The 26,012-nt window shown below is 39.5% G+C and overlaps 1 protein-coding gene across 1 annotated transcript; it reads right to left on the bottom strand.

The window, feature by feature from the left end:
- Positions 1 to 4,477: 4,477 nt before the first annotated feature.
- LOC124247600 (olfactory receptor 1J4-like) lies at positions 4,478 to 17,646 on the bottom strand. The gene is made up of 2 exons (XM_046677080.1): positions 17,150 to 17,646; positions 4,478 to 5,471 (listed from the first exon to the last, which is right to left on the bottom strand). The coding sequence occupies exons 1-2, from the start codon at positions 17,644 to 17,646 to the stop codon at positions 4,478 to 4,480; spliced, it is 1,491 nt and encodes a 496-aa protein (XP_046533036.1).
- Between the last annotated feature and the right edge of the window lie 8,366 nt (positions 17,647 to 26,012).

The raw sequence follows: 26,012 nt of genomic DNA, 5'->3' as shown, positions 1-26,012 counted from the left end.
GCAAATCCATCAACAAGTGCAGATTTCCACCTCCCTCTGACCTGTGCTCTTCGTTGGTGACCTCAGACACCATCTGCCCCAGACTTTGCCCAAATCTTCAGCTTCTCTTCAGGAGGTTTAGTATCTAGACAAACAGAGTAATACCTGAAACCATGACACACCTAGAAGAAAATATAGGCAGTACACTGTTTGACATTGGTCTTAGCAGCATCTTTTCGAATACTCTGTCTACTCGGGCAAGGGAAACAAAAGAAAAAGTTAACAAGTGGGACTACATAAGACCAAAATCTTCTGCACAGCAAAGGAAACCATGAACAGAACGAAAAGACAACCCACCAACTGGAAGAAAATGTTTGCAAATCACTTACCTGACAAGGGATTGATCTCCAAAATATATAAAGATCTCATACAACTCAACAATAAAAAAAAACAAACAACCTGATAAAAAAACAGGCAGGTAATATGAACAGTCATTTTTCCAAAGATATACAGATGGCCAACAGACACATGAAAAGATGTTCAACATCACGAATTATTAGGGAAATGTAAGTCAAAACTACAATGAGATATCACCTTACACCTGTCAGAATGGCTATAATTACCAGGACAAAAACCAACAAATGTTAGAGAGGATGTGGAGAAAAGGGAATGCTTATATACTGCTGGTGGGAATGCAAACTGGTGCAGCCAGCATGGAAAACAGTATGGAAATTTCTCAAAAAATTAAAAATAGAAATACCTTACAATCCAGCTATCCCACTACTGGGTATTTATCCAAAGAACTTTAAATCAATGATCCCAAGAGATTTATACACCCCTATGCTCATTGAAGAATTATTTACAATAGCCAAGATGTGGAAGCAACCCAAGTGCCCTTCTATGGGTGAATGGATAAAGAAGTTGTGGTATATGTTTACAAATGGAATACTATTCAGCCATAAAAAAGACAAAATCGTCCCCTTTGCAACAACATGGATGGACCTTGAGGGAATGATGTTAAGCAAAATAAGCCAGCCAGAGAAAGACAAATACTGAATGATTTCACTCATATGTGGAATATAACAAATACATGGATAAAGAGAACAGATTAGTTGTTACCAGAGGGCAAGGGGTTTGGGGGTGGGCAAGAGGTATAAAGGGGCACATATGTATGGTGATAGACAAAAACTAAACTACTGAGGGTAAGCACGATGAAGTGTATTCAGAAATTGATAAATAACAATGTACACCCCATATTACAATGTTACAAACCATTATTATCTCAATAAAATTACTTAGAAAAAGAAAAGAAAGGAAGAAATATCTGTGGCCTCAGCACTTCTGCAGACTTTCATGTTCCTTAAACAGCTCCAGAGCAATGAACAAAAAGATAACATTTTGATTACCAGTCAGAGGACTTAAACACAGTCTCCAAGCTTCTGGCTGATTTCTTACTGCCCTTTGGGAACCTGGGTGTCCAGAAGCCAGAGGGACTGAAGTCCTAAAGGACAGTGTCCCTCATGCCGGTGATGACGTGAACTCCTTTCTTCTTGGACATGGCCCCACCAGGGACAAAGAACTTTTTTTAAGTTTAATTTGAAATGATACAAGACTTATAGAAAAGTCATAAAAGTGATACAAAGAATTCTGACACACCCTTCACCCAGATTTCCCCAATGGTTAACATTTTCCTAGGTTTACTTATGCCTGTATGTATATTTCAGATTTAGATTTTTGGCATGTTTACCACAGCATATATTATCAGAAGACATATGGTACCATTTTTCCAATTACTAGTAATTTTTTATCCTTGATCAATTGGTTAAGGGGATGTCTCCCACTTAATCTACTATGAAGTTACTATTTTAACCTTTGTAATTAATAAGTATTATTTCCATAGATATTTTGAGATTTTATGACCACAACTTTTTTCTTATTAAAATTTCACCCTCTATATTTATCCATTGGTGATTCTTATATGAAAAAATTTTATTACAAATGTGGTGACCAAATGGTGACTTTCTAACTTTGTCATTTGTTTTATGTTTGTCAGTTTTATTGTCCTATAAGAAGGAATTTTCCATCACCTCCACTGGTTTGTTTTTCATTGATTTCATTATATCATTATGGACTCGTGGGTTCTTATTTATTTGAGTCATAATGCATTACTCTTGTTATTCATTTTGAAGCTCAGATTATTCCAGATTTGGCCAATGGAATCCCTTTCAAGTTGACTTTTGTGTCCCCATGATTCATTGAGCACTATTTACTTTCAGACTCAGCGAAATTTCCCTGGTCTTCTCATGTCCTGGCCCCAGCCCCAGAATTGGCCATTTTTCTAAGTAACTTTCACCCCTTTTAGAGAAGAATGTATTTAAGCAGCAAATTTGCCATTAGGTGTGTTCATTGCTTACAAGGCTTCTAAATAATCTAGAGGATGCAGCTAGGAAATAAAACACAGGTAGTAGAAACTAAAAACTAGTAAACTAAAAGAATGTTTGCGCATAGGAGATGAGTCAGGAGAGGGACAGAAAGAATGGGGGATGGAAACTGTAGAGATAGTGACACATACAACATATAAATTTCAATCTGTCTATACATTTTAAAAACCATGGTTCAAGCTGACATCTCCAATTCTAGTTTGACGTCATAGATTTCTTTCCATCCTCTCCTTTTTCATGTCCATTGTGTCTTTCCCTAATAGGGAGGAGTCATTCCTTTTTCAACAATAAATTTCCTTATTTGCTGAATCTTTGAACACATGTTAAGTAATTTCAGAATCTCAAACTCTTACCACTGTTAATGACAAACTAACTGCAGTTCAAAAACTTTGTTTGCAGTTTTTCTTTATTGTGAGAGTATATAGATAAAATTCTGTGTTCATGAATTACTTACATTAGTTATTTTCTTTTCTCCTATAGTCTAATTATGGGATTAATTTTCAATATATTCAGTTCATTTGTTTTATTTTATTCTATTTTGCTTTATGCCCCTCCTTCTTCTATTTCTTTTTTAGTAGGTAAAAAAAATAACATAGTCAAAACTGTAAGAATACATATACTCATCTCTCCATCTTTTCTACCCCATTCCCACCCACCTCCTATAGGGAAGCAATCTCTGTTTCTGATTTATTCTTCTTGTGTTTCTTTTTGCTCAAATGGGCAGATACATGTATATTTTCTTTCCCCTTCATTTTTACACAAAAAGTAACATGCTATAGATGCTCTTTTACGCATTGCTTCCTTTCCTTTAACAATATAATATGGAAATTCCTCCATATTGATTCATAGATGTCGTAATCATTATTTTTTCACAACTGCAAAGTACTCAATTGCTTGGATGTCCAATACAATTTCGTTTTGAAGTCCTTGAATGAGACACTGGTGATGAATGTACTAAATGCCACTGAATTAGATACCTCAAGTGGCTAAAATGGTAAATTTCATATTATGTATATTATACTACAATAAAAAAATTTTGAAGAGAAAGCAAGAAGTAATCTCGACATAAAATACAGAAAATAATTATAAAATATTACTAAGGTATGATTAGCAAGCTCAAAGAAGGGGAATGGAATAATAAAATATATATTTAATTAATCAAAAGGGAGAAAGGACAGAATAAATATGAGACAGATATCTCAAATAGAAAGCATTTAGTAATATGGAAAATAAAAATTCAAATATTATGACTACATTAGATGTTAATAGATCAAATGCTCCAGAAATATAATGATTGTCAATCTCCATAAAAAGAGCAAAACCCATCTTTACATTGTTAACAACAGACACTTCATAGATATAAGGACATTGAAAAGTTTGAAGTAAACTAATGGAAAAGAAATACCATGGAAACACTAACCAAAAGAAATCTTGTATATCTATGCTAGTATCAGAAGTAGATGAGATGTTAGGGTAGGAGCACATTGCTGGAGACAAAGAGTAATATCTTCTAATTACAAATGCAGTGGTGTGCTGGTAAATGCATAAAAAATGACTGTCTCTCTCTTTTAACTAAAACTTGCTTTGTAGCGTCTACCAATTTCCTTACTGTCATATTGTCATTACGGTTGATTTTAGTCTACCAACATGATGTCATTGAATGTAGAATTGGGAAGAAATGTGCACAATCAGCTTGAATCCAGTGCAAGCCAGCTTCAGCACACTACTACATAAAAGAATCAGTCCACCAGGAGCAGATTATGATGCTAAATCTGTGTGTCCTCAATAATATAGTATAAAAAATACATAAGCAAAAACTGACATATATAAAAGGAGAAAAAGACAAATCTACAATTATAATTGTGGGACATCGTGGCATAAGATTTTGTACATATCTTATAAGAGATGATGAATAAACAGAAAAATTTAATTAGGAATAAAGAATATTTAACGATCCAAGTAGCAAACTTGGCCTAGTTAATGTTAACAACACTATGAATGACAGCAGAATGCATATTCTTTTAAAGTTATATGGAGTTGTCAACCATACAATAATTTTAGGAGATATATCTCACTATGCTCATGGCTGCGTGAAGAAGATTTAGTGATTGCCACTTAAAGAAGCTAACCCTATTGACAGATATTTTCAGGGCCTGTTTTATATCTCTGTTCCTAAGGCTATAGATGAACGGGTTCAGCATAGGGGTAACTGCTGTATACACGACTGAAGCAATTATGTCTTTGTCATTGGAGTCCCATGATGAAGAGAAAAAGTAAACACCTGCAAGTGTCCCATAGTATAAAGACACCACAAAGAGATGGGAGCCACAGGTAGAAAAGGCTTTAAAGAGTCTCTTGGTGGAAGTGACCTTCAGGACAGTGATCCCTATATGGATGTATGAACTCAAAATACTACTCAAAGGCAAGATGAAAAGCATTCCTCCCTCAGTAAAGATGACCAGCTCATTGAGGGAGATGTCTGAGCAGCTCATCTTCAGGAGTGCAGTGAGGTCACAGAAGAAGTGATGGATGGTGCTGTCAGCACAGAAGGACAGTTGGGCCAAGAGGAGGGTGTGCAACAGGCCATGAATACAACAGAAGAACCAGGACCCAGCTACTAATGAGATACACAGCTCCTGTCTCATGATGGTGGTATAGCGGAGTGGCTGACAGACGGCCACATACCTGTCATATGCCATCACTGCTAGAAGGAAATTGTCAAGACAATCAAAAACTATGAAAAAATACATCTGAGAAATACACCCCACATAAGGGATGGATTGTTGGTGAGTCTGCATGTTCCTGAGCATCTTTGGAACCGTGATAGTTGAAAGGGAAATGTCAGAGAAGGCCAAGTGGCTGAGGAAGAAGTACATGGGGGTGTGGAGGCGAGAGTCCAGCCTGATGAGCAGGATGATGAGCAGGTTCCCCAGCACCGTGGTCAGGTACATGCCCAGGAACAGGGAGAAGAATATGTCCTGCTGCTCCAGTGGGAGGGGGAGACCCAGCAGGAAGAACTCAGACGTGCTGCTCTGGTTCTCCCTCCCCATGCTGCTCTTATCTCTGCTTGGAATTGGGGAAAGTGGGAAATGTCAGTGATCATGTCAGAACACTATAGTAATATCCTTTGTAGTACAAAAATCTTAATTTTAGCTATCTTTCTGTTTATTTCTCACAGTTGTTGGTGCGTTAATCAGTCTGTCCCACTGGTTCCAATGATACATCAAACTCTCACATTAACTAAGCTTCTTTCCAAAGAAACCAAAGAACATTTATTCTTAATTCAACAAATGTTTATTGAAGAAGAGCTTTGTCCAATATTGAGTACATAGTAGTGAACAAAAAATGGGAAGTCTTTATGCTCAAGGAGTTTATATCTTTATATCTAGCTCGGTTCAAACCTCAGCAATTTACTAAGATCATATGTGAAATGGGCACCAGGAAAGTGGTATCAGCTATTTCCGCTAAATGGTACATGAAATTCCCTAAGCTGGAACAGAATTACTAAATCTTTGTCCAAGCTTTCAGTATAATTGACTGCATCAAACCTGTTTCCAGTCATTGAAAATGGCCCTTTTAGAAAAGTGTCCAATCCAGGCTTCCAAACCAACATTAATAATTGTGCCAGGCACTATTATACAATTATTGTATATGTACTTTCAAATTTAATCCTCTTCATAGTCCTAATAAATGGGTACTATTATTATCATTTTAACTATGAGAAAACAAAATTGTACATTATTTGAATGTCAAAAGTACATACAGATAAGTGGGACACATGGAAGCATAACATGTGTCCATCTGACAAGAATTCATCTCTTAACCACTCTGCATAGAAATTATACCCTCATTAGAACATCAGACAAGCTGTGTTATGCCAGCTATCTTTGTCCAAATATCCTTAGCTCTCTGCTAAGAAAAGTTTATCACTCACATTTGTACATCATACAATTTACAAAGGGCTTTCACATGCTTTAACTTCCCTCAAAATCAATAATTATATAGTTTGAGACTATTTTATAGATGTAAAAACGGAAGCAAAAGAGATAAAGGATTTACCTACAGTGGCTCAGTTCTTTGATGGTGGATTCTAGATTCAATACTTATTTAGGTTAGAGGTAAAGATTACCAGCCACATATTCCTGAAGAGGGAATCAAGACTGATATTGTCACTCAAGTAAGGGAGCAAGACAGCAAGTCTTCTTCAGGGACCACAAACTTGCCCAAGGGCACTGGTTATCTCAGTTTATGGCCACCAATGAGGACACCAATGAGGACAGTGACTGACCCTTATGGGAAGGCCTGGCTGCTCATCGCCATGTACTGTGTAAGTCCTCACTCAGAAACCAGAAAAAACAAGAAGGCCAGAACAAACCAGGGACACTGATTCAGGCAGGACTTTGTAAGGAGGCAGCTGGCCCATGAGCTGTGGAAAGCAGGTCATGTGTGACCTTTAAGTGTGAGAGGCAGCCTTCGGATGGGCCTGTTTTCTCTGACTTCAACCTGTCCTGCTGCAGACAATGGTGAAGTAAGGAACCTCCATGACACAAACATTGGGTTTGGGGAAAGATAATAAAAATTCCTCCGTTTTACTGAGCACGAATTATATGACAGGCATGGTTAGTGCTGAATAATTTGTATGCTTTGCCTCATTTAATCCCAAAAATATCACATGAAGAATACTTACCCCTCCTTTACCAGTGAGGAATATGAACCTTAGAGAGCTGAAGTCACTTCCCAAAGTCACAAAAATATATAAAGGCCAGACTGAGGACTGAGTCCTGGTCTGACATACTGCAGACACTGAGCTCATGTCCATTAGTGTATGACACCTGCCCAGTGGTGGAAATGCACGTGAACCTGCCTGTCTAATGCAGTAATATGGCTACTGTCGAAAGACAGTTAAGGAAACATATGAGTTCATAGGGTCCAATCAGAAGGTCCTAAACAAGTACTTAAAACACACACACACATACGTGCACACTTAAATTGCCGATTTTCTAATTTTGCCTACAGTGGCTTATAGCAATTCTAAGCAAAGAACAGAATATGGCACAGTTACCCAGAGTCACACACAAAAAAGCTGAAAAATAATACAGAAGATGGGACATACAACACACAAATAACTCACATAACCACATGTAAACACTTGTATAATCTCAACACAAATATCAAGTAACCAGCAACACACAAAAATCACACATCCAATGTATAAACTCATACTCTGAATACAGACTCATGAATGCAAAAGCAGATATTTAAAAAAAGTCATACACATCACACAAAAATCATACAAGAAATACACCATTGCACACACATACTTCTTCAGTCAGTTGATGAACAACATACATGGTCACACACGTATACCCTCATTGTAAAGTGAGATGTTCCAATCCCCACTGACCTACATCCAGCATAAGAGAAGGCTGTCCACTCACAGGAACCATCATATAAACACTAATTGCAAATAAAACATCATTAAATACACACACCTAACATATACTCTAAACATTTGGAATCACAAATATAATGCACAAACAAAAGGCAAACTCACACACACACATCACTAAGTAGAGATTTCAAGCCCCCTCCCATGCTAGTCACAGGTAAATTCAGGAAAATTCTGCTTCAGACTGGGGAGAATGTCTGTCCGTCTTCAGACTCTATAGTCTCATTTACTTAACTGTGATGTCTGTCCACGGAGGAAAATGTGGGAGTTATAAAAGGAGAGTGGGGCAAATCCTTGAAAACAAAGGGACTGATTAGGAGACCCCAAATCACACACACAAATGCCCTACTCTTGCCCAGTGGGGCAACTCTTATTTAGAGTTATATGTCCTAGGTCTAAGAAAGGAAAAGAATAAGACTGGGAGTCAATTATATCACACACACAAAAAAAACAAATACACACAGCCAAAACTCATGAAGAAAACAGACATCTATCTACATTGCACAAGCAATGGAACACCACACAGATCCATGTGGAATACTTATGCAGACCTCCAAACACAGAGACACACCTCACACACCTAGAATACCCAGCTCACTCTGACCTGTGTGTCAGTCCTTAGTGAGCTCAGGCACCTTCTAATCCGAATGGTTTCCTGATCCTTGGCTTCCACTGAAAACACCAGGAACAAAAACCTAAGAGGAGAGCCTCGGTGAGCCCATGACCTCCTGAGCTTTCTGTGTCTATCCTTGACCTCCAGAGCAACAGGCAGAAGGATACCATTTTAAAAACTTCAGAGAGAGCTCATAAAAAGTCCCTAAGCTCCTGATTAAGGAAAGGATCAAGGTAGACTAATTGCCTCCAATTCCAATCAGACCTTGGGGAGGAGCTTATGCAAAGGCTGGAGAGACTGAGCTGCAGGAGCCACCTGAGAGGGCGTCCCAGAAATCAGGGACACACTGGGCTCCTCTCTGCCTGTTCACAATTCCAGCTGGGAAGCAGGAATGTCTTAGTCCTCCCCCAACACCATTGTTGCCAGTGCACTGAGTCAGCCTCTCCCGACAACTCATTCTGGTCCGGAAACAGAAAGTCAGTTTTCTGCAAACCTCCACACCACTTACACTTGTTACCATGAGAGCACAAATCCAGCTTTAACTTCACATCCTGAAGGATCCTTCTCTCCCTTGGGAGAGACTTCGCAGCATGAATGGGTGCCTTGTCCAAGAGATTGTAGAGTAGTGAAATTGAGTCCATGGGTGCAGTACTCAGAGTGAACTGGCTTTGTCCTCTACCACTCATTTAATTGTTGGCCCTGAACAAATAATATATCCTCTAAGCCCTGTTCCATCAGCTGTAAAGTGAAGATAATAACTGCATTGTCATCATGAAGTTATTATTGAGATTAAATGAAATGATTCATGCTAAATCACATAATAAATCCAAAATAAATCAGCTCTTGCTATCATTGTCTTTGTATCTTCCAAAAAAGATAATTATATCTCGAATCATATTGATATAGGATTGGTATTAAATGAATGGCTTACTTAATTGATTAATGAATTCTTCCAATCTTATTATAAACCTACTCCTTCCCTAAGAAGACATAAATTATCCCACAGAATAACAATAAAATTATGAGATTCAGATTTCAGCAGATCAGTCAATCCACTTTTTACTCTCCCATTGTTTAACACAAGTTAACAGACATCTCCATTAGCTAGATGACTGCAGACTTCTTCAGTGCCAGAGCCTTCAGGCAGAGAAGAAAAATGCAAGTACTCATGGGACTATTTTGTTCCAGGCACCGTGCCAGGCAGAGTGGTGTAACAAAGAACCAGATGCAGTCCTCATACTTCGGCAGCTCAAGTGGGGAATAGAGTGCTGTAGGCACTAGGATTCAGTTCCATATTGTGTGTGCAAGAGAATCACCTAATCCAGATTTGGTGGAAAAACAGCAAACCAGGCTTCCAAAAGGCTGTGATATCTATTGTGAGCCAGAAGAGTGAGGACTAATCACCAGGGCTCACAGACAGGGAGATGGGCATTTCAGAGAGATGGAACAGTGAGTCCCTATGGCAAGAAGAAGCAAGAAATGCTGGAATGCAAGAGGGCAGGAGGGAGCAAGATCAGTCCTAATCCAACATTTTTGGCATCCTCATAAAAAGTTCTGACATTTTCTCTTCAATAACTATGTTGAGAAAACTGGACAGCTACATGAAAAAGAATGAAATTAGACCATTATCTTGCATTATACACAAAAATTAACTCAGTTTCTCAGAGCTCAGTCTTGCAATATCATTGCCGTAAAAAGCAAAAATATTATTGGCAGTTATATATTTATTCTCTTAAAGCCAAGAATGAATGTCAAATGCCTACATGGAGTAAGTAAATGCAAGATATTAAGATTTTATTCTAGCACCTTTTAATTGGAAGAAAAGTTCAGAAGAGCTTTATACAAGTTAAGGGTAGGCTTAAAATCCTTTGCTTCTTTAAGCTGGAGAGTTGAGTGTACTCCTATTCCATAAAGATATAACCACCCTCCTTTTTAAACTTACCAAAAAGCAGCCAACACAACAGAGTTCTGGATGGGTCAGTAAAAAAGACGTATAAGAATTCCTGGCCCAGGTTCCCAGTCTGTGTCTGCTCACTCAAAACTTTGGGGGCTCCTGACTGTGACCTTAAGAAGAGCCCCATGTCTGAGGGCAATGTGGTGTATTGGGAAAAGCATCGCAAGTAGAAATAAATTCAAATTCTGGCAATACTTCTTCCCATTTGTGAGTTCTTGGCAAGTGGAACAGTTTGTCTGGTCTTCAATTTTCTCAACTTTAAACTGGAGCTAAGACTATGAGCCTCAGTCACAAGAGAATTGTAAATACTAATAACATTAGTGAAGCACTACTGTAGATAGCTGACGCAAATTAATATTAGTTTTCTTCCCTCCATTTCATGAGACCACTTTCTTACTATCAGTGTCTCAATCCAATGTAGACATCAGGACATATGCGGAGAGGGCTGATGGCCACTCTGAGTTTATTATAACCAGCATTTCAATATATACATAGCTTACATCTGTTAAACATACACAGGTGTTCTGGATGAAGTAATTAGCGTATGCCAAGAATTCTTAGTGATTTCTGAAGGAGCCCTCCCTCGGCCTCTGTTTTGATATTACCATGTTTTTGCTGTGCTCCTATATTTTTATCTCGGAGCAGGCAAGGCCTCCTAGGCAATGGCTCCTCCTGCTCCCGATATCGGTATCGTGTCTCCATCTGTGCCCCCGGGCGACCGATGCCTGGCTTAGGTTGCCTCCCCCTGAAGGTCTTACCCGTCATTGGCTAACCGGCCTTCTCACCTCCGGGTCACAGTTTGTTGGCAAGCCTTTTCCAGTGATTATTAACCCTTCCTGCGTCAGGGGCGGCTACACTTACTCCCCCCTGACTTCCCACTCCACTCAGGCAGATACTGAGCAGAGTTCAGGGACCACAAAGCCACGTCCCTGTGGGATTATGACCAGATGCAGGCAAAGGCCATAGACAGCAACGATGAAGCTGGGAGTGCAGGCAGAGTCCCACCACACCCTGCCTGGTAGAGAATGACTACTCGGATACCTCACTCTTCTGGACTTCTCCCTCTCTTTCTCCATTCTCTCTGGTTTCCCTCATGCTTTATAAATAGGATTACTCCTTACTAAACTTGTAAACTTATCTAGTCAATGTGATTTAGGAATTTAATAAAATCTCCTGGATCCAATTTGACCATACCTCTTTTTTCCTTCCTAAGCCTTATGTAAGGACTGTACAAAGATGCTCGCTTCATCACATCTAGCCTTCTGGTCAAAAATACCTCAACCACTGGCCATGTGCTGTAGAAGGCAGAGCATGGACTTTGGAGTCAGCCAGAATGGATTCAATTCACCTCACCACCATTTGTCAGCTCTATGTGTTTGGGAAAGGGATTGCACCCCTTGGAACCTCAGGGTTTCCTCTCTAAAATTGGAATACTAGTCCCTGAATCAAACTAGTAAGAATTTGATAAGATAATGCATTTAAAATACCTGGGGATGGCACCATGGCTGAGTGGCTGGAGTTCTGTGTGCTCCACTTTGGCAGCCCAGGTTCACGGGGTCAGATCCTGGGTGCAGACCTGCTCCACTCATCAACCATGCTGTGGAGGCATCCCACATACAAAGGACAGGAAGACTGGCACAGATATTAGCTCAGGGTCTATCTTCCTCACAAAAATAAATAAATAAATAATAAAATAAAGTACTTCCCTCCTAGAAGGTGTCCTACTGGAGGTGACATTGCTCCATGAAATGTAAAATGCAAAAACCTCTAGTGAAGAAACTCAATGTCTTATCTTTAGTGCAACCCAGGGAAACACAATTGAAGTAGTAGATCTTTCCTGGGCCCAAGATTTGATGCCTTCAGTGAAGGTATGGGACTATACTAGGGATTATAGGCGGTCAGTCGTCAATCAGATTCTAAGAAGGGGCTGCAATATAGGTGCTACATAAAGGAAAAAAGGAACCAAAGCTGTCCAGGTAGAAGTCCTTCAAACACACTTTTGGGTGGAAGCAGCAGTGCTGTCTAAAGGGGAGAGAATGATCAGGGATTTGGGACACAAGCGTTAGAGAAGGCTGATCACTACTGCATGTACTGAATAAGCACACATTCTGACACCCAGAACGGGAATGACAAGATGCGGTCCTCAGCCGGGATTTTTGGATGTGCCCACTAATTTACACAGCCAGCTGGCTCTATTCATCTCCCAGGGGCTTGTGGTTAAAGGTATGAGAATCATTGGTCGGTGGTGATCGCAGTATCCCTGTCTTTAGGAACTATTAATAAGAAATTACTTAAGCAAGAGCACAGAGAAGTGATGAGTGCCTATGCACACATGTACACACACACGCTTACACACCTGCTCCTGACGAAGCATTCCTAGTTCTGATCTGAACTTTATGCTCCAGCTCCTGGAATTATGGACTGGTTTCTCAGTTCTTTGTAGGAAACCCAGAGACCAGATTTAGCCTACAACTTCTGTGGTCCCAAACCTCTCACTGACCTTAGAGAGAGAAATCATGTTCCTGGAACCTACTGTTCTCAATTCACCAGCTTCAGAAATGAAGATGTGAACTCCACTCTACTCACCAGGGAGAGGATCCAAGGGGATGGGGCACCAAGCTCTTGGTTAGAGACATGCATCAAACATATACTAATTGCTCAGTTTTCTTCTTACTGCCATCAGGACAGATGGTATTGGGCAGCCATCCCTAGACTTTGATGTTTAGCAGAATCACCTGGGGAGCTTGTTAAAGGTACAGATCCCAGTTCCACCTCAAGAGATGTTTGTTCATGAGATCTGTGGCCAGGCAATTCAGAGGCAAATAGTTCTAAGGGCAGAATTTGAGGAAATGCTGTCCTTAGGAAGAACGTAAAAGTCGATGCTAAGTATGAGGCCAAAAGAAGATGTGCAAACACATAGAAACAGAGACTGGATTGGTGGCTACCAGAGGGAAAGTGGGGAGGGAGGAGGGTGAAAGGGTGTTTGACACATGAATGTGGTGATGGATTGTAGTTAGTCTTTGGGTAGCAAACATGATGTAATCTACACAGAAATCGAAATATAACGATGTACCCCTAAAACTTATATAATGTGACAAACCAACATTACAGCAATAAATAAATAAATAAATAAAAAGATGTGGAAAGACCTCCCTACTGGCCTTTCCCTACCAAATTTAAGTTTCCCCTAGGTAGACTATAGCTTGGGATGCTGAAAGGGATTTTTCTCCCAAGCAGAAGTTGCATTTTGGCTTGCTGCTTTCAAAATTAATTCTGCTTATGATGGAAATCCAAATAATATAGACACAAAAACAAAGGAGAAGGTCAAAACACTTCACCTTTTCATTATTCATTTTTTATCCTTCTAAAATGGTTTTTATTCATAAAATTTCATGTTTACACAATTGAGATTTATTTTATATAGTATTTCATAGTTTCCTTTTTATATAATAATTTATTGTAATAATATTTGCACTTCTATGCATATCAACACATTGAATACATACAATTTCAATCTACCTAAAATTTTTAATTTTTAGTCAATCTCTTATTGAATTAACACAAAAGTTCACCGTGAAACTTTAGTAAAGATTATACTATGCCTTGAAATCATCTCATTTGTCAGTTGCCTGATCAAGGTTACTTTAATAGCTCCAAAAGCATCAATTTTAATGTGCTTCATAGTCTTATTTCCTTGGTGCCTGTGGCTTACTCCTTTAAAAAGAGAAGAACCTAACTTTAAACATGCTCATGAAAGTACATAAAGAATGAAAGGTTGAACCCTGTGTAGAGAGAGGCAACAAGGCCAGATTATTTTCAGTCACCCATAGCCTACATCAAAACTTATGGAATGAAGTTGAATGAATAATAAAGGAAAGTTGCTATTGTAATATTCTCCACATATATCAAATACCAACTGTTTCAAAATGTTTTGATTTCCATCTTCACACCCCAAGCGGACTAGAGGTTGGAGCATCATCACAGCCGTAAATGTCACTCCAGCTTCTAGTTTCATACTAATTAGTCTTATATTTATCTGTAGAGGTGGGTAAACATACTGCATTTTGCATATGGCATATGTAAGAAAAAAAGAGGAGATGAAAAGACAGAGGCAAAAAAATTGACACACAGAACAACAATAATATGAAATGGATTCTGGACTAATGCTATCTTACAGGCTACATCAAAAAAACATGGCATGTTAGGGACTGGGCTGGTGGTGTTGTGGTTAAGTTCGTGTGCTCCACTTCAGTGGCCCAGGGTTCACGGGTTCAGATCCCAGACACGGACATACTCACCACCCATCAAGCCACGCTGTGGTGGCATCCCAAATACAAAACAGAGGAAGATTTGCATGGATGTTAGCTCAGGGACAATCTTCCTCAAGCAAAAGGAAGAAAATTGTCAACAGATGTTAGCTCAGGGCCAATCTTCCTGACCAAAAAAAAAAAGAAAGAAACATAGGAAGTCAAATGAGGTATTTTAGAAACAAATGACATCATACAACAAAATTGTTCAATATCCTGTTAAGAACTCAAGTGTCCCTTTGTGGAGATACAGCTATTCTGCAAGCAATTAGTGCTTTATTTAAAAAAGTACATTTTATTTTACATCTTGTATGAAATAATTTTTAGTTTAAAACTATTAACGCATATTTTCCAATGACATTAGCAAAGTTACAAGTTGTACTGAAATCCCACAAGGCTTAATGGTAAGCAGAAGCCACCAATCAACATAAGATATAATTTTTTCAAAGCTTTGACTTCGTTTTCATTAAATTTATAGTTTGGTGTGATGATACAAAGTATGATATGTGGTATCTATATAACTACATTGTATAAGAATGAAACAAGAAAATCTGATATCTCAGGAAGAACCTCTTATATTAGAGAATGAAAAAATGAATTTACTGAAGCCAGAATTAATCTGAAAATATCAACTTCAACCACAGATTTCTCTACTACTAAAACAACTGAAGCATTCTTGTTTCATTCTACCTACTACCAGAATTCACATAAAGTGGAATAAATGGACATTCCACAACGTCCATGACCTAAATCTTTACACCAGTGCTCTTCAAATTGTAGTTCACAGATCTGCAGCATCAGCATCATGTGGGAGCTGGTTAGAAATGCAAATTCTTGGGCCCCACTCAAGAACTACTGAATCGGAATTCATGGTGGTAGATTCCAGAAATCTCTCTGTTAGCAAGCTCTCCAGGAATTCTTATGCACATTAAAGTTTGACAAGCTTTGCTTTCATTCTTCATTTGGGAAGACAGGATATCAAAGAAGAATGTTCAAGGCTGAATCTGGAGTGGCATTTGCAGGAAAGCAACGGCACTTTCAGAGTTTGCACTATAATTTGGTTATATTTGCAAAAGAGGTTACCATGAAGAATGCTTTCATTAATGATTGTGTATGGGGGCCAAGCAATATCAACCACATGGTGTTGGCAAAGGTGGATTCCCTGGGGAAATCTTGATCTCCAACACGGACCCCCATCTTCAGAGTTATTATTGTAACATTTTATACCACAAGAAGAAAGTAAAAAATTTCCTCTTACGGCAGGTAGTTTGGATTCTTTGATTTCAATAGACCATAAAGACAAAAAGAAAACCAATTTAGTCTGTATAAGAGAGTGCAGTGAAATAATATAGCTAGTTCTTTAGATTCTGGGGTGTAATTAAAGCCTGAGATTATGGGCCAAAATTATAAGGGTCTCCAAAAGTCTCCTCAAATAAAAGATAACCAAACTGGGGGTTGGCCCCGTGGCCGAGTGGTTATGTTCGCGCGCTCTGCTGCAGGCGGCCCAGTATTTCGTCGGTTCGAATCCTGGGCGCGGACATGGCACTGCTCGTCAGACCACGCTGAGGCAGCGTCCCACATGCCACAACTAGAGGAACCCACAACGAAGAATACACAACTATGTACCGGGGGGCTTTGGGGAGAAAAAGGAAAAAATAAAAAAATCTTTAAAAAAAAAAAAAAGATAACCAAACTGTATGTTATTGTATTATTTATGCCCCCAAGTTGAAGAAATAAGTAACGAAATTAATTTAGCATTTGCTGATCAAAAGTCATGTATAAAGGAGAGCATTGTTAATAAGAGAAAGAGATTCTCATCAACAAATACTTGCCAACTACATCCAACATGCCATCATTTGTCTCAAGGCTTGGACACATGAAAGTTTTGAGACATATTCAGTTGGAAAATCAAGTGCATGAGATCAACCAAAATAAGGTTCTGATTTATGTAAAAGATGATGTCACTGTGAGAAAAATGTTGCTCTACTGAAGAGTTTCCCAAGGGCCTTTTTCATGTCTCTGTTCCTAAGGCTGTAGATAAAGGGGTTCAACATGGGTGTGACCACCATGTACATGAAAGCCATAATGATGTCCTTGTTAATGAAATTGCTTAATGTTGGGAAGAGGTACTGCCCAAATATTGCCCCATAGTACAAAGACACAACAGAGAGGTGGGAACCACACGTGGACCATGCTTTACAGATCCCCTTGGTTGAAGGGACTTTCAGGATGGTGGCCCCAATGTAGCCATAAGATACCAGGATACATAGGAATGGCAGAGTAATGACTACCACCCCTACTGTGAATACAACCAACTCATTGAGGAAGATGTCTGAGCAGGACAGCTTGAGCAAGGCACCAAGGTCACAGAAGAAATGGGAGACAGTGTTAGCAGCACAGAAGGACAACTGGGTCAGGGGAAGGGTGTGGGAAAGGGAGCTGGCACAGGACAGGATCCAGGATATAGCCACTAATAAGGCACACATCTGTTCCTTCATGATGGTGGTATAGTGAAGAGGGTGACATATGGCAACATAACGGTCATATGCCATTGATGCAATAAGGAAGCTGTCCAGGTTGGTAAAAAATAGGAAAAAATACATCTGTGAAATGCACCCTGCATAGGAGATGAATTTGTACTTAGTGTGCATGTCCATCAGCATCTTAGGGACAGTGATAGATGAGAGGGAGACATCAGTGAAGGCCAAGTGGCTGAGCAAGAAGTACATGGGAGTGTGAAGGCAAGAGTCCAGCCTGATGAGCAGGATGATGAGCAGGTTCCCCAGCACCGTGGTCAGGTACATGCCCAGGAACAGGGTGAAGAACATGTCCTGCTGTTCTGGCCTGATGGGGAGACCCAGGAGAAGGAATTCAGACACGCTGCTCTGGTTCTCTTTCCTCATGCTACTCTTTCCTCTGCTGGGAATGAAGAATGGTTAGACTATTAAGGACTCTGAGACAATCATTTTTATCAGTCATATGAAAAACACATATTTTTTTTTTTTGGAAAGGGGAAAACTTAAGCTATTTCTCATATGTTTCTTACATGTTGGAACATAAGGAAATTAGAAAATTGTCGATAAGAAAATGTTAATGAAGGCCAACTTTTCTTGGTTGACTGACAAAATAGAATTCTTGCATCTATGGCACTGAGGACCAGACCATGGAATATGATGTCTCAGCCATGTTATTGCCCCTAGAATGCTCTTTGGTGAGCATTCCAAACCATCAACCATTGCACAGCAGGTTTTAGAAGACTTGATTTGAACAACCATTGTTAAATTTCAGATGGGACACAGACTTTTCACATAAAAGGATACAAAGAATGATATTGTATTCATTAAAGAACACTCATGAATATACATGCATTTTGTTCACTTCACTTCGGTAGAGGGTTCTTAAGAAATTCTGGATTATGTTAACCCATTCTCCCTATTTCAGCGAAAGAGAGACTTTAAAATATATATGTACATTTCTTTTTTAAACCTAAATGATTTCACCTGTTTAAAACTCTCAAAGGATTCCCATTGATCTTAACATGAAGGATAACAACCTTAATGTAGCTTAAAGACCCTGAAAAATCTGTGTTTCTCCTACATTTCCAACTTCTTCCTCACTCCACCACTCTCACCCTTTCTGACTTCTCTGTTCCTATTTCCCTGGAAAGGCATATTTCCACTTGATGTCATTTAGACTCCTTCCTCTTGGTGGTTGCGGGTTTCCTGGGATCCAATTTCAAGTTGAGGAAGCAAAGACCAGTCTGACTCTCAGCAAGTATTTTAGGCAAATTTATTTGTAGTTTATGGTCTACTGTCAATACACAGAAGGATAAGTGACAACTCAATGCCATCTTAAATTACAGACAAAACGTATCTTCTTAAATACTTGCCAAATTCATCCCCACTTTCTTCTCTAGGCAATACAATAATATTTATCTCAGACCAAAAACTAAGGGCTATTATCAAAAGATGCCAAAAGAACTGATATTTTAGCTGTATCTCAAGTTTCATCTCTCTCAAGTGCTCCTGCCATCTTAAAACACAACACCTGCTAGTCAGTTGCCGTAAGCATGATAATAATCTCCAAAGATATCCACATCCTAATGCCCAGAACCTGTGGATGTGGTTTAGTACACAAGGTAGAATGAAGGTGCAGATGGAATTAAAGCTGCTAATCAGCTGAATTTGGAATGAGATTATCCTGGATCAACTGAGTGGGTCCAATGTAAACACAGGTGTCCTTAAATGTAGAAGAGGGAAGCAGAAGAGTCAGTCAGAGACAGATTTTAAGATGTTATGCTGTCAGCTTAGAAGATGGAGGAAAGAGACACAAGCAAAGGCATGCAAATGGCCTCTAGAAGCTGGAAAAAGCAAGGAAACAGATGTTCTTCTAGAGCCTCCAGAAGGGATACCAACATTTTGGTTTTAACCAAATGCAAACCATTTCATACTTCTGACCTCCAGAACTGAAAGATAATAAATTTGGGGGTTTTTAAGCCACTACATTTGTGGTAATTTATTCGAGCTATAAGAGGGAATTGATATATGGGGCTGGCCCCGTGGCCGAGTGGTTAAGTTCGCGCGCTCCGCTGCAGGCGGCCCAGTGTTTCGTTGGTTCGAATCCTGGGCGCGGACATGTCACTGCTCATCAGACCACGCTGAGGCAGCGTCCCACATGCCACAACTAGAAGGACCCACAACAAAGAATACACTACTATGTACCGGGGGGCTTTGGGGAGAAAAAGGAAATAATAAAATCTTTAAAAAAAAAAAAAAAAAAAAAAGGGAATTGATATATAAATATTGGAAGATTTCAGGTATATCCAAAGACTCTGGTTATATGGGTAGCAGTACGCAACAAAATCCGCATATCCTTCCCCAACTTCCACCTTGTATACAACAAAGCAAAGCAATAGCTTCACAGAGCTAATTCCTGCCCAAGAAGTAGGGAAATGAGGCTACTATCTCATTAGAAGCCTTTGCCACTAATCACAAGGGGAATCTACAAAATCTCCAGATCATCCTCTCTTTTGATAAGAAAAGGCAGAGTGGCAGAGAAAGCTGTTACTCATCCAAAGGCTCTAAGCCACAAGCAAAAATTCAGCAACAGAGGACAAACTAGTGGCAGATTTCAAATCTTCTAATTTTTAATCTAACTATGCAGACCTCATCCCAATTGAGAGATGTCCTCACCCTAACATACGTATTGAGACTGATCAGTAAACACAGTGTAAACAAGATCGAACTTCCTCCTTTTTCTAGTGCTACCTGAGGAGTGAGGCATTCTCAACTCTCTTTCTCTCTTTGGAGACAGTGTGAGACTCTGGGGAAAAAGCCACAGTTTTTATAGTAAGATAGACTTGGCTCATAATTATAGTTTTATTACAGCATTTTTGTCCCATAGCAGATTTCTTAACCTTTGTGAATCTCAAAAAGATAAGAATCTCAAACAAACAAATATTTATGCCCTTATGTTTACTGTAAAGATGAAATGAGATGACATATGCAAAAGTCCTAGTACCTATTCTTGCATAATTCTCAATAAATGTTGGTTCCCCTTGTGCCTCCACTAAAGACAAAATGCAAATCTACCCAGAGAAGGACTAGAAGAATTTACAATCTTTTACACACAGGAAAAAAATTATTCATATCAGTTCCTTTGCGGAACTCTGAGTTTTCATGTCTTGGATGAAGATGTGGAATTGAGATTAGAATTTATTGGCAAAGTGGGCTGGCCCCGTGACCAAGGGGTTAAGTTTATGCACTCTGCTTCAGTGGCCCAGGGTTTGTCGGTTCAGATCCTGGGCACAGACCTACATACCTCTCATCAAGCCATGCTGTGGTAGTGTCCCACATTGAAGAACTAGAATGATTTACAACTAGGATATACAATTATGTACTGGGGCTTTGAGGAGAAAAAAAATTAAAAGAGGAAGATTGGAACAGATGTTAGCTCAGGGCCAAACTTAAGAAAACAAAGAAAGAAAGAAATTATTGTCAAAAATCAGGATGGCAAACAGGGAGAAGTAACATAGGAAACATATGCACACAGAGGGAAAACCATCATCCTACTGCCAGACAAAGCCAGACGGATGAGAAAGAGATGGGCATTGTTTACCAGGGAGAGAAACTGAATAGGAAATTCAGGAGAGGGGATGGTTCTCACAGAAGCAGTTTATATTCTGATATCCAGGAACTGAATTCAGTGCCCATACCCCATACTGTAGGGATGAGTTGCATGATTTACCAGGCAGCCAAGTGTCAATTCATCAGCAGCCTCATACCATAACTCCAAGCCAAGGGCAGGAGGGTAGCTGCAGTGGCCACTGTGAATAATAAAGTTCCATTTCCATGAGCTTGGGATCAAGACATGTATTCGGCAGAATGTCAGAAATGACTTTATTTACCCCGATACCAGCCTCCTACATCTTCTCCCCCTCAATGACCTTTCAATGAAGGTGTCCTTCTCAACGTCAGGTTTCCTCATTTTACTTCAGAATGCAGGAATGATCTGAACAATCCTATACACTCAAACGTTAAGGACTAAATACATGACCCTTTGGAGGGACATTTGTCCTTAGAAAGCACATGCACTCATTCAGCAACTGGACTTTCAAAACCTACCATGGATAAGGCCATGCACTGGAATGTTATCCTGACTAAAATGGGATAGGGGAAAAACATTCCCAGTGTTGGCATTTGGAATATTTTTATAGCCAGTGAAGGAGATGTTTTGGAAGTATAACAGGCCTTTGTGAAACTCCTGGCTTAACCACCTAAACAACTTTGGAATGCTTACATTCTGGGCTGTCCAGATCTGGTTTTCTATGTCAGGATCCAAAGCGAGTAGAAATTCCTCCTGAAAGAATCTGCCTCCCTGTACCTCTTTGTTTATCTCTTGGGTCACTTTTCTCTCTTTTTGGCTCTTTTTCTCTTCCTGTTTATCCCTTCACTTTATCTTTCTCTCACTCATTTTCCCTTTCCTCTCTCTCAGTTTTCATGCTCTCTGCCTATGTACCTGCATTCTTCCATCACCCCATGTCTCTATTCTTCCTCTCTCTCTCATTCTGTCTTTTTTTTCCTCTCTTCTCCTCCATGCCAAAATCAGCTTTCTAATTCTTCCTCTTCTATACCCATATATAAACCCATATATGGCTGAGAAAAGAAAATACCCATTCCATCCCCAATACTGACCTTGTCTGCATTTAGACCCAGTATTGGTGGGTAAGGTGTCCTGAGAGTCTCTTTAGGGGATCAAAAATCAGTTTTCAAGGTCCTAGACCCTTCTTGGGCATCAAAAAGAAAAGCTGCAAGCTCATATTCTCACTCCTATCTACCAGCCCCAGATCTATGAACTGAAGAGCAAAACCAGGCAATGAGAGAACCCCAGGGGGTATGGAGCAGGATTTGTAATTTCCAGTTAAAGACATCCATCAAACTTATATTAATTGACCAATTTTCTATTGATTCCTCTAGAAAAGACATCCCATGGGAGAGATCTTTGTGCTGGGAACCTTAGAGAATAAGCCCACAGAGACATGTTCTCAAGACACCCTCAGTCTCCCTTCTGTTTCAGGCTCTGCTTTCCCAGCCATAGTCACACTTTGGCATAGGATAAACTCCAGAGAGGTTAAAAAAAGAATTACTGGTTCCAACGAGGTCCAAGTAGAAAGCCAAATGACTGAATGATCTCTGAGAATTTACGTAGAACCATATCCCATTCAAAGGGACCTTTTTGGGCCCTTTCCACCAGGTAACCTAAAAGAAATGACTTTGTGTTTCTTCTCTTGGCTGACCATTATGAAATGCAAAGTGGGAAGAGGCAGGGATAATCAACTTTTTTGGAGTTTTTATTGCTTTCTTGATAAACTAAGTTTCGGTTTCATCAAATAGAATTAGTTTTCAAGGAAGAATGAAGGAAGTTGGAAAGGAAGGAAGCAAGAAAGGAAAGAAGCAAGAAAGGGAGGGAGAGAGAAAGGAAGTGAGGAAGGGAAGAAGGAAGGGAGGAAAGAAGGGAAGACAGACTCAAAAAGACAACAAACTTACAAATAGGAAAAAAGTTGAAACACACATCCAGAAAAATCGACTCAAAATTGAAAAGCTTCAGGTGTATTGAAATTGACCTTTGGAATAAAATGATCATTTGTTGTGGCACTTGTGATTCATAGGGGTGAGATATATAAGGCAAAGAAATATTTATAACTTGAGATAATAATCTTTGAGGATTTGTTTTGTCCTTTTTGATGTCTAGATTTAAGAGATGGTAGATATAGCAAAGCCTATATCTGGGCAGCTTCTTTCTAGCTGTGATGACCTGTGTTATTACCACAACTTCACATACCTCAGAGCAGAGGGACTCAGGAAACTCTGTCAACTCAGAATTGTTGAATTCTAGTGTATGTCCCATGGTTAGCATTCTAGGCAAAAGCCAGAGAAGTTGCCAGAATGTTGGCTAAGAGCAGCTTAGCAAACTCCAAGTGGGCCATAAAGTAGATTGGTTATAGGCCCTGGATTCTCTCGGAAGGACATACCAGACACTTGGTGCACTGGGAAGGGAAACACCCTGGGGAGCAAGTAGGTAGGTCAAACAGACAAAAAGACTTGGATACAGGATGTAGAAGCTCAGATACAGGATACAGGAAGTTGTGTAGGCAAGTGGTACAGATGAGTAGACTGCAAGGCATGGACAGTGGCATGGGTGGTGAGTTTGGATAGATTGAGATACAGTGAGTCAGGAGGTAGACAACTTAGATTAAAGTCTGACATACTGTGGACAGAAGAAAGACCTGTGGCAGGCAGCATGGGATAGAATGTCACAGAGGAGCTTACAATGAGATAGATGCAAGGCAGGATTCTAACTGGAAAGCAAAGGACAATTATTGCACCTTTCATTGCACTAGTTAGGCCACTTCAGATTTTGGAGACAGCACATACCACACCTGCAATACTGCTCATGCGAATTTGTCAAATGACTTGATAGACTGCCAGTTTTAAGTAGGATCTGGAGTAATAAAGAGCTATGAAACTAATTCAGGCTACAGTACAAGGGACACTGCTAATTGGATCATCTGAACTGGCAGAACCTACGGTGCTGGAGGTTTCCATGGTAGATAATGACACCACATGGAGCCTCTGGCAAACTCCATTAGAAGAGTTGCAATGCGGTATTTCTGGAGCCGTAAGCTGCTAGCAAGCTACCCGGGCCTTAGTAGAGACTGAGTGCTTAACCATGGGACATCGAGTGACTGGAGCTGAATATTACCAGGAAAAAAATCATATGGTCAGGTAGACACAACAGCAAATTTGGCATTAAGCCTTAGTGTGTCTGGAGAGCCAAAGGAAATTTCAGAAACAGGTGGCCTGGACCCTCATATCATCTAACTGTGTTAGTTAATGTCTCTCCCTCAACTCACAATACTAACCTCATGAGGGGTTCCATACAACCAACTGATAAGGAGGAAAAGTCCTGGGCTTGATCTATAGGTCAGGTACATATGTTTGTGGGAGCTGAAAATTGACTGCTGTTCTAATTCAGATCTGATCAGGGTAGCTCTAAACAACAGGGAAATCCTCCCTACAAGAAAGCTTTTGAGGCGAATACCTGGTCATATCTTTGTATAAATGGCCTGGGATGAGAATATACATGGATTCTTGGGCATTGGTGAATGGTTTAAGTGTTTGTCTGGGGCCTGGAGGGAGTAAGAATGGAAGTTCAGAGACAAAAAGTATTTGGGGCAAAAACAAGTGGATGAACCTATGAGAGTGGATATAAAGTTGCAGGCTTTTCTTCCTGGACCACTGTCTTTCCCAAGAGAATCAGCACTGGCTCACAAAACTGTCCAACTCTTTCATTACTTATAAAAGAAATGCATGGTTGTATGAATATTATGGCAAAGAAATATTTTTAAAACACATAAATGCCTCTAATCCCAACAGCAGAATGGCTTCTGTTAATATTTTGGAGCACATTCTTCCACGTTTTTAAAAAAGGTGATAATTTGCATTTTTTCAAATAGTTGTAAACAAGCTTATATTCAATTTTCTACTATGTTCTTTCAAAAATTATCTTAAGTTTTTCCTAAACATCATTTTAATGGTTATGTAATATTATTTCGAATGTTATGTACCATAGTTGCCTTAATCCTTCCCTTATTGATGGAAACTAGACTGTAACTAATTCTTATCTTTTAAAATTATGCTGTAATTAGACATCTTTCTGCATAAAGCTTTTTCTGTATTAGGCAAAGAGTAGAAACTGATATATGTAAAAGCCTATACCACCAACTACAAAATTCCAATTACTCCTATTACAGCTTTGGCACATGAATTAGTTTTTCTCCCCGAGAAATTGGCCATCAATTTAGGTGCCTGCAGCATTTGCATGAATGAAGTATTCAACAACATGACATATTATTCTTTATCTCATCTTAAACGACCTTGACCTACATTGCACTTTAGCCATCTCTTCCCATGGCCATATTATGAAAACTGGAAATGCTTCACCTATGAAATATTAAGTTTAAGTATTTAGCCACTACCCTCTCTTTCAACTCTACTCATTTTACAGGATCTTTGGCCTCATAAATCTACCCAGTCTCTGATCCTGTCCATTTTCCCCCCGAATTTGTTTTGTTTTCACTTTATTACCTCTCTAGGATAGATCTCATAGTTTATCACTCTCTTACCAATTTGCCCAAGTTTTACTACAATGGTCTTCCATCCCACCCATCTAGTAAAGTTTCAATGTTGGATCAATCCAACTACTCACCTTCTGCATTTCCTTACTTTCCATTTATGCCTCAATCCATTGTAACCTACATTCTGTTCCCACCACACACTGACATTGAATCTGGTTACATCACAAAAATCCTCCTAACTACTAAATTCAATGGGTGGTTTTCAACACTTAAACTTCTCTTCCCTTAGCTCCCATGGTCCTACATTTTTATATTTTCTTTCTATGTCTCTGGTTGTTCTTTGATACCATTTTGGGACACCCTTCCTCAGCCATTTCCTTAATTGTCAATGTTCCCTATAATCTGTCCTCAGCCCTGTTCTCTTCCGTTCCCTCATTTTTCTTTCCGTCCTCTCCCCTCTCCTCCCCTCTTTCTCTCCTCTTCATTCTTGTTCTTCTTTCTCAACTTTTCTTATTCATCGCATTTCTCTTTAGGCAATCTCATCCTCTTCTACGTTGACGGCCCATGAATTTCTATCACTATCCAAAATATATCCAACTACCTCCTGAATTTCTTCTCATAAATGACCCATAG

The sequence above is a fragment of the Equus quagga genome, chromosome 1 (assembly GCF_021613505.1).
Source record: "Equus quagga isolate Etosha38 chromosome 1, UCLA_HA_Equagga_1.0, whole genome shotgun sequence".
NCBI lineage: Eukaryota > Metazoa > Chordata > Mammalia > Perissodactyla > Equidae > Equus > Equus quagga.
The sequence above is the reverse complement of the archived record's forward strand: the minus strand, read 5'-3'. Positions and strand labels throughout refer to the sequence as shown.

Coding starts and splice junctions, on each gene's coding strand:
- LOC124247600 (XM_046677080.1), bottom strand. CDS start 17,646: ATGAGGAAAGAGAACCAGAGCAGCGTGTCTGAATTCCTTCTCCTGGGT. Junction 5,472..17,149: donor ACCCTTCCCCTGACCCAGTT/GTCCTTCTGTGC, acceptor AGATAAGAGCAG/CATGGGGAGGGAGAACCAGA.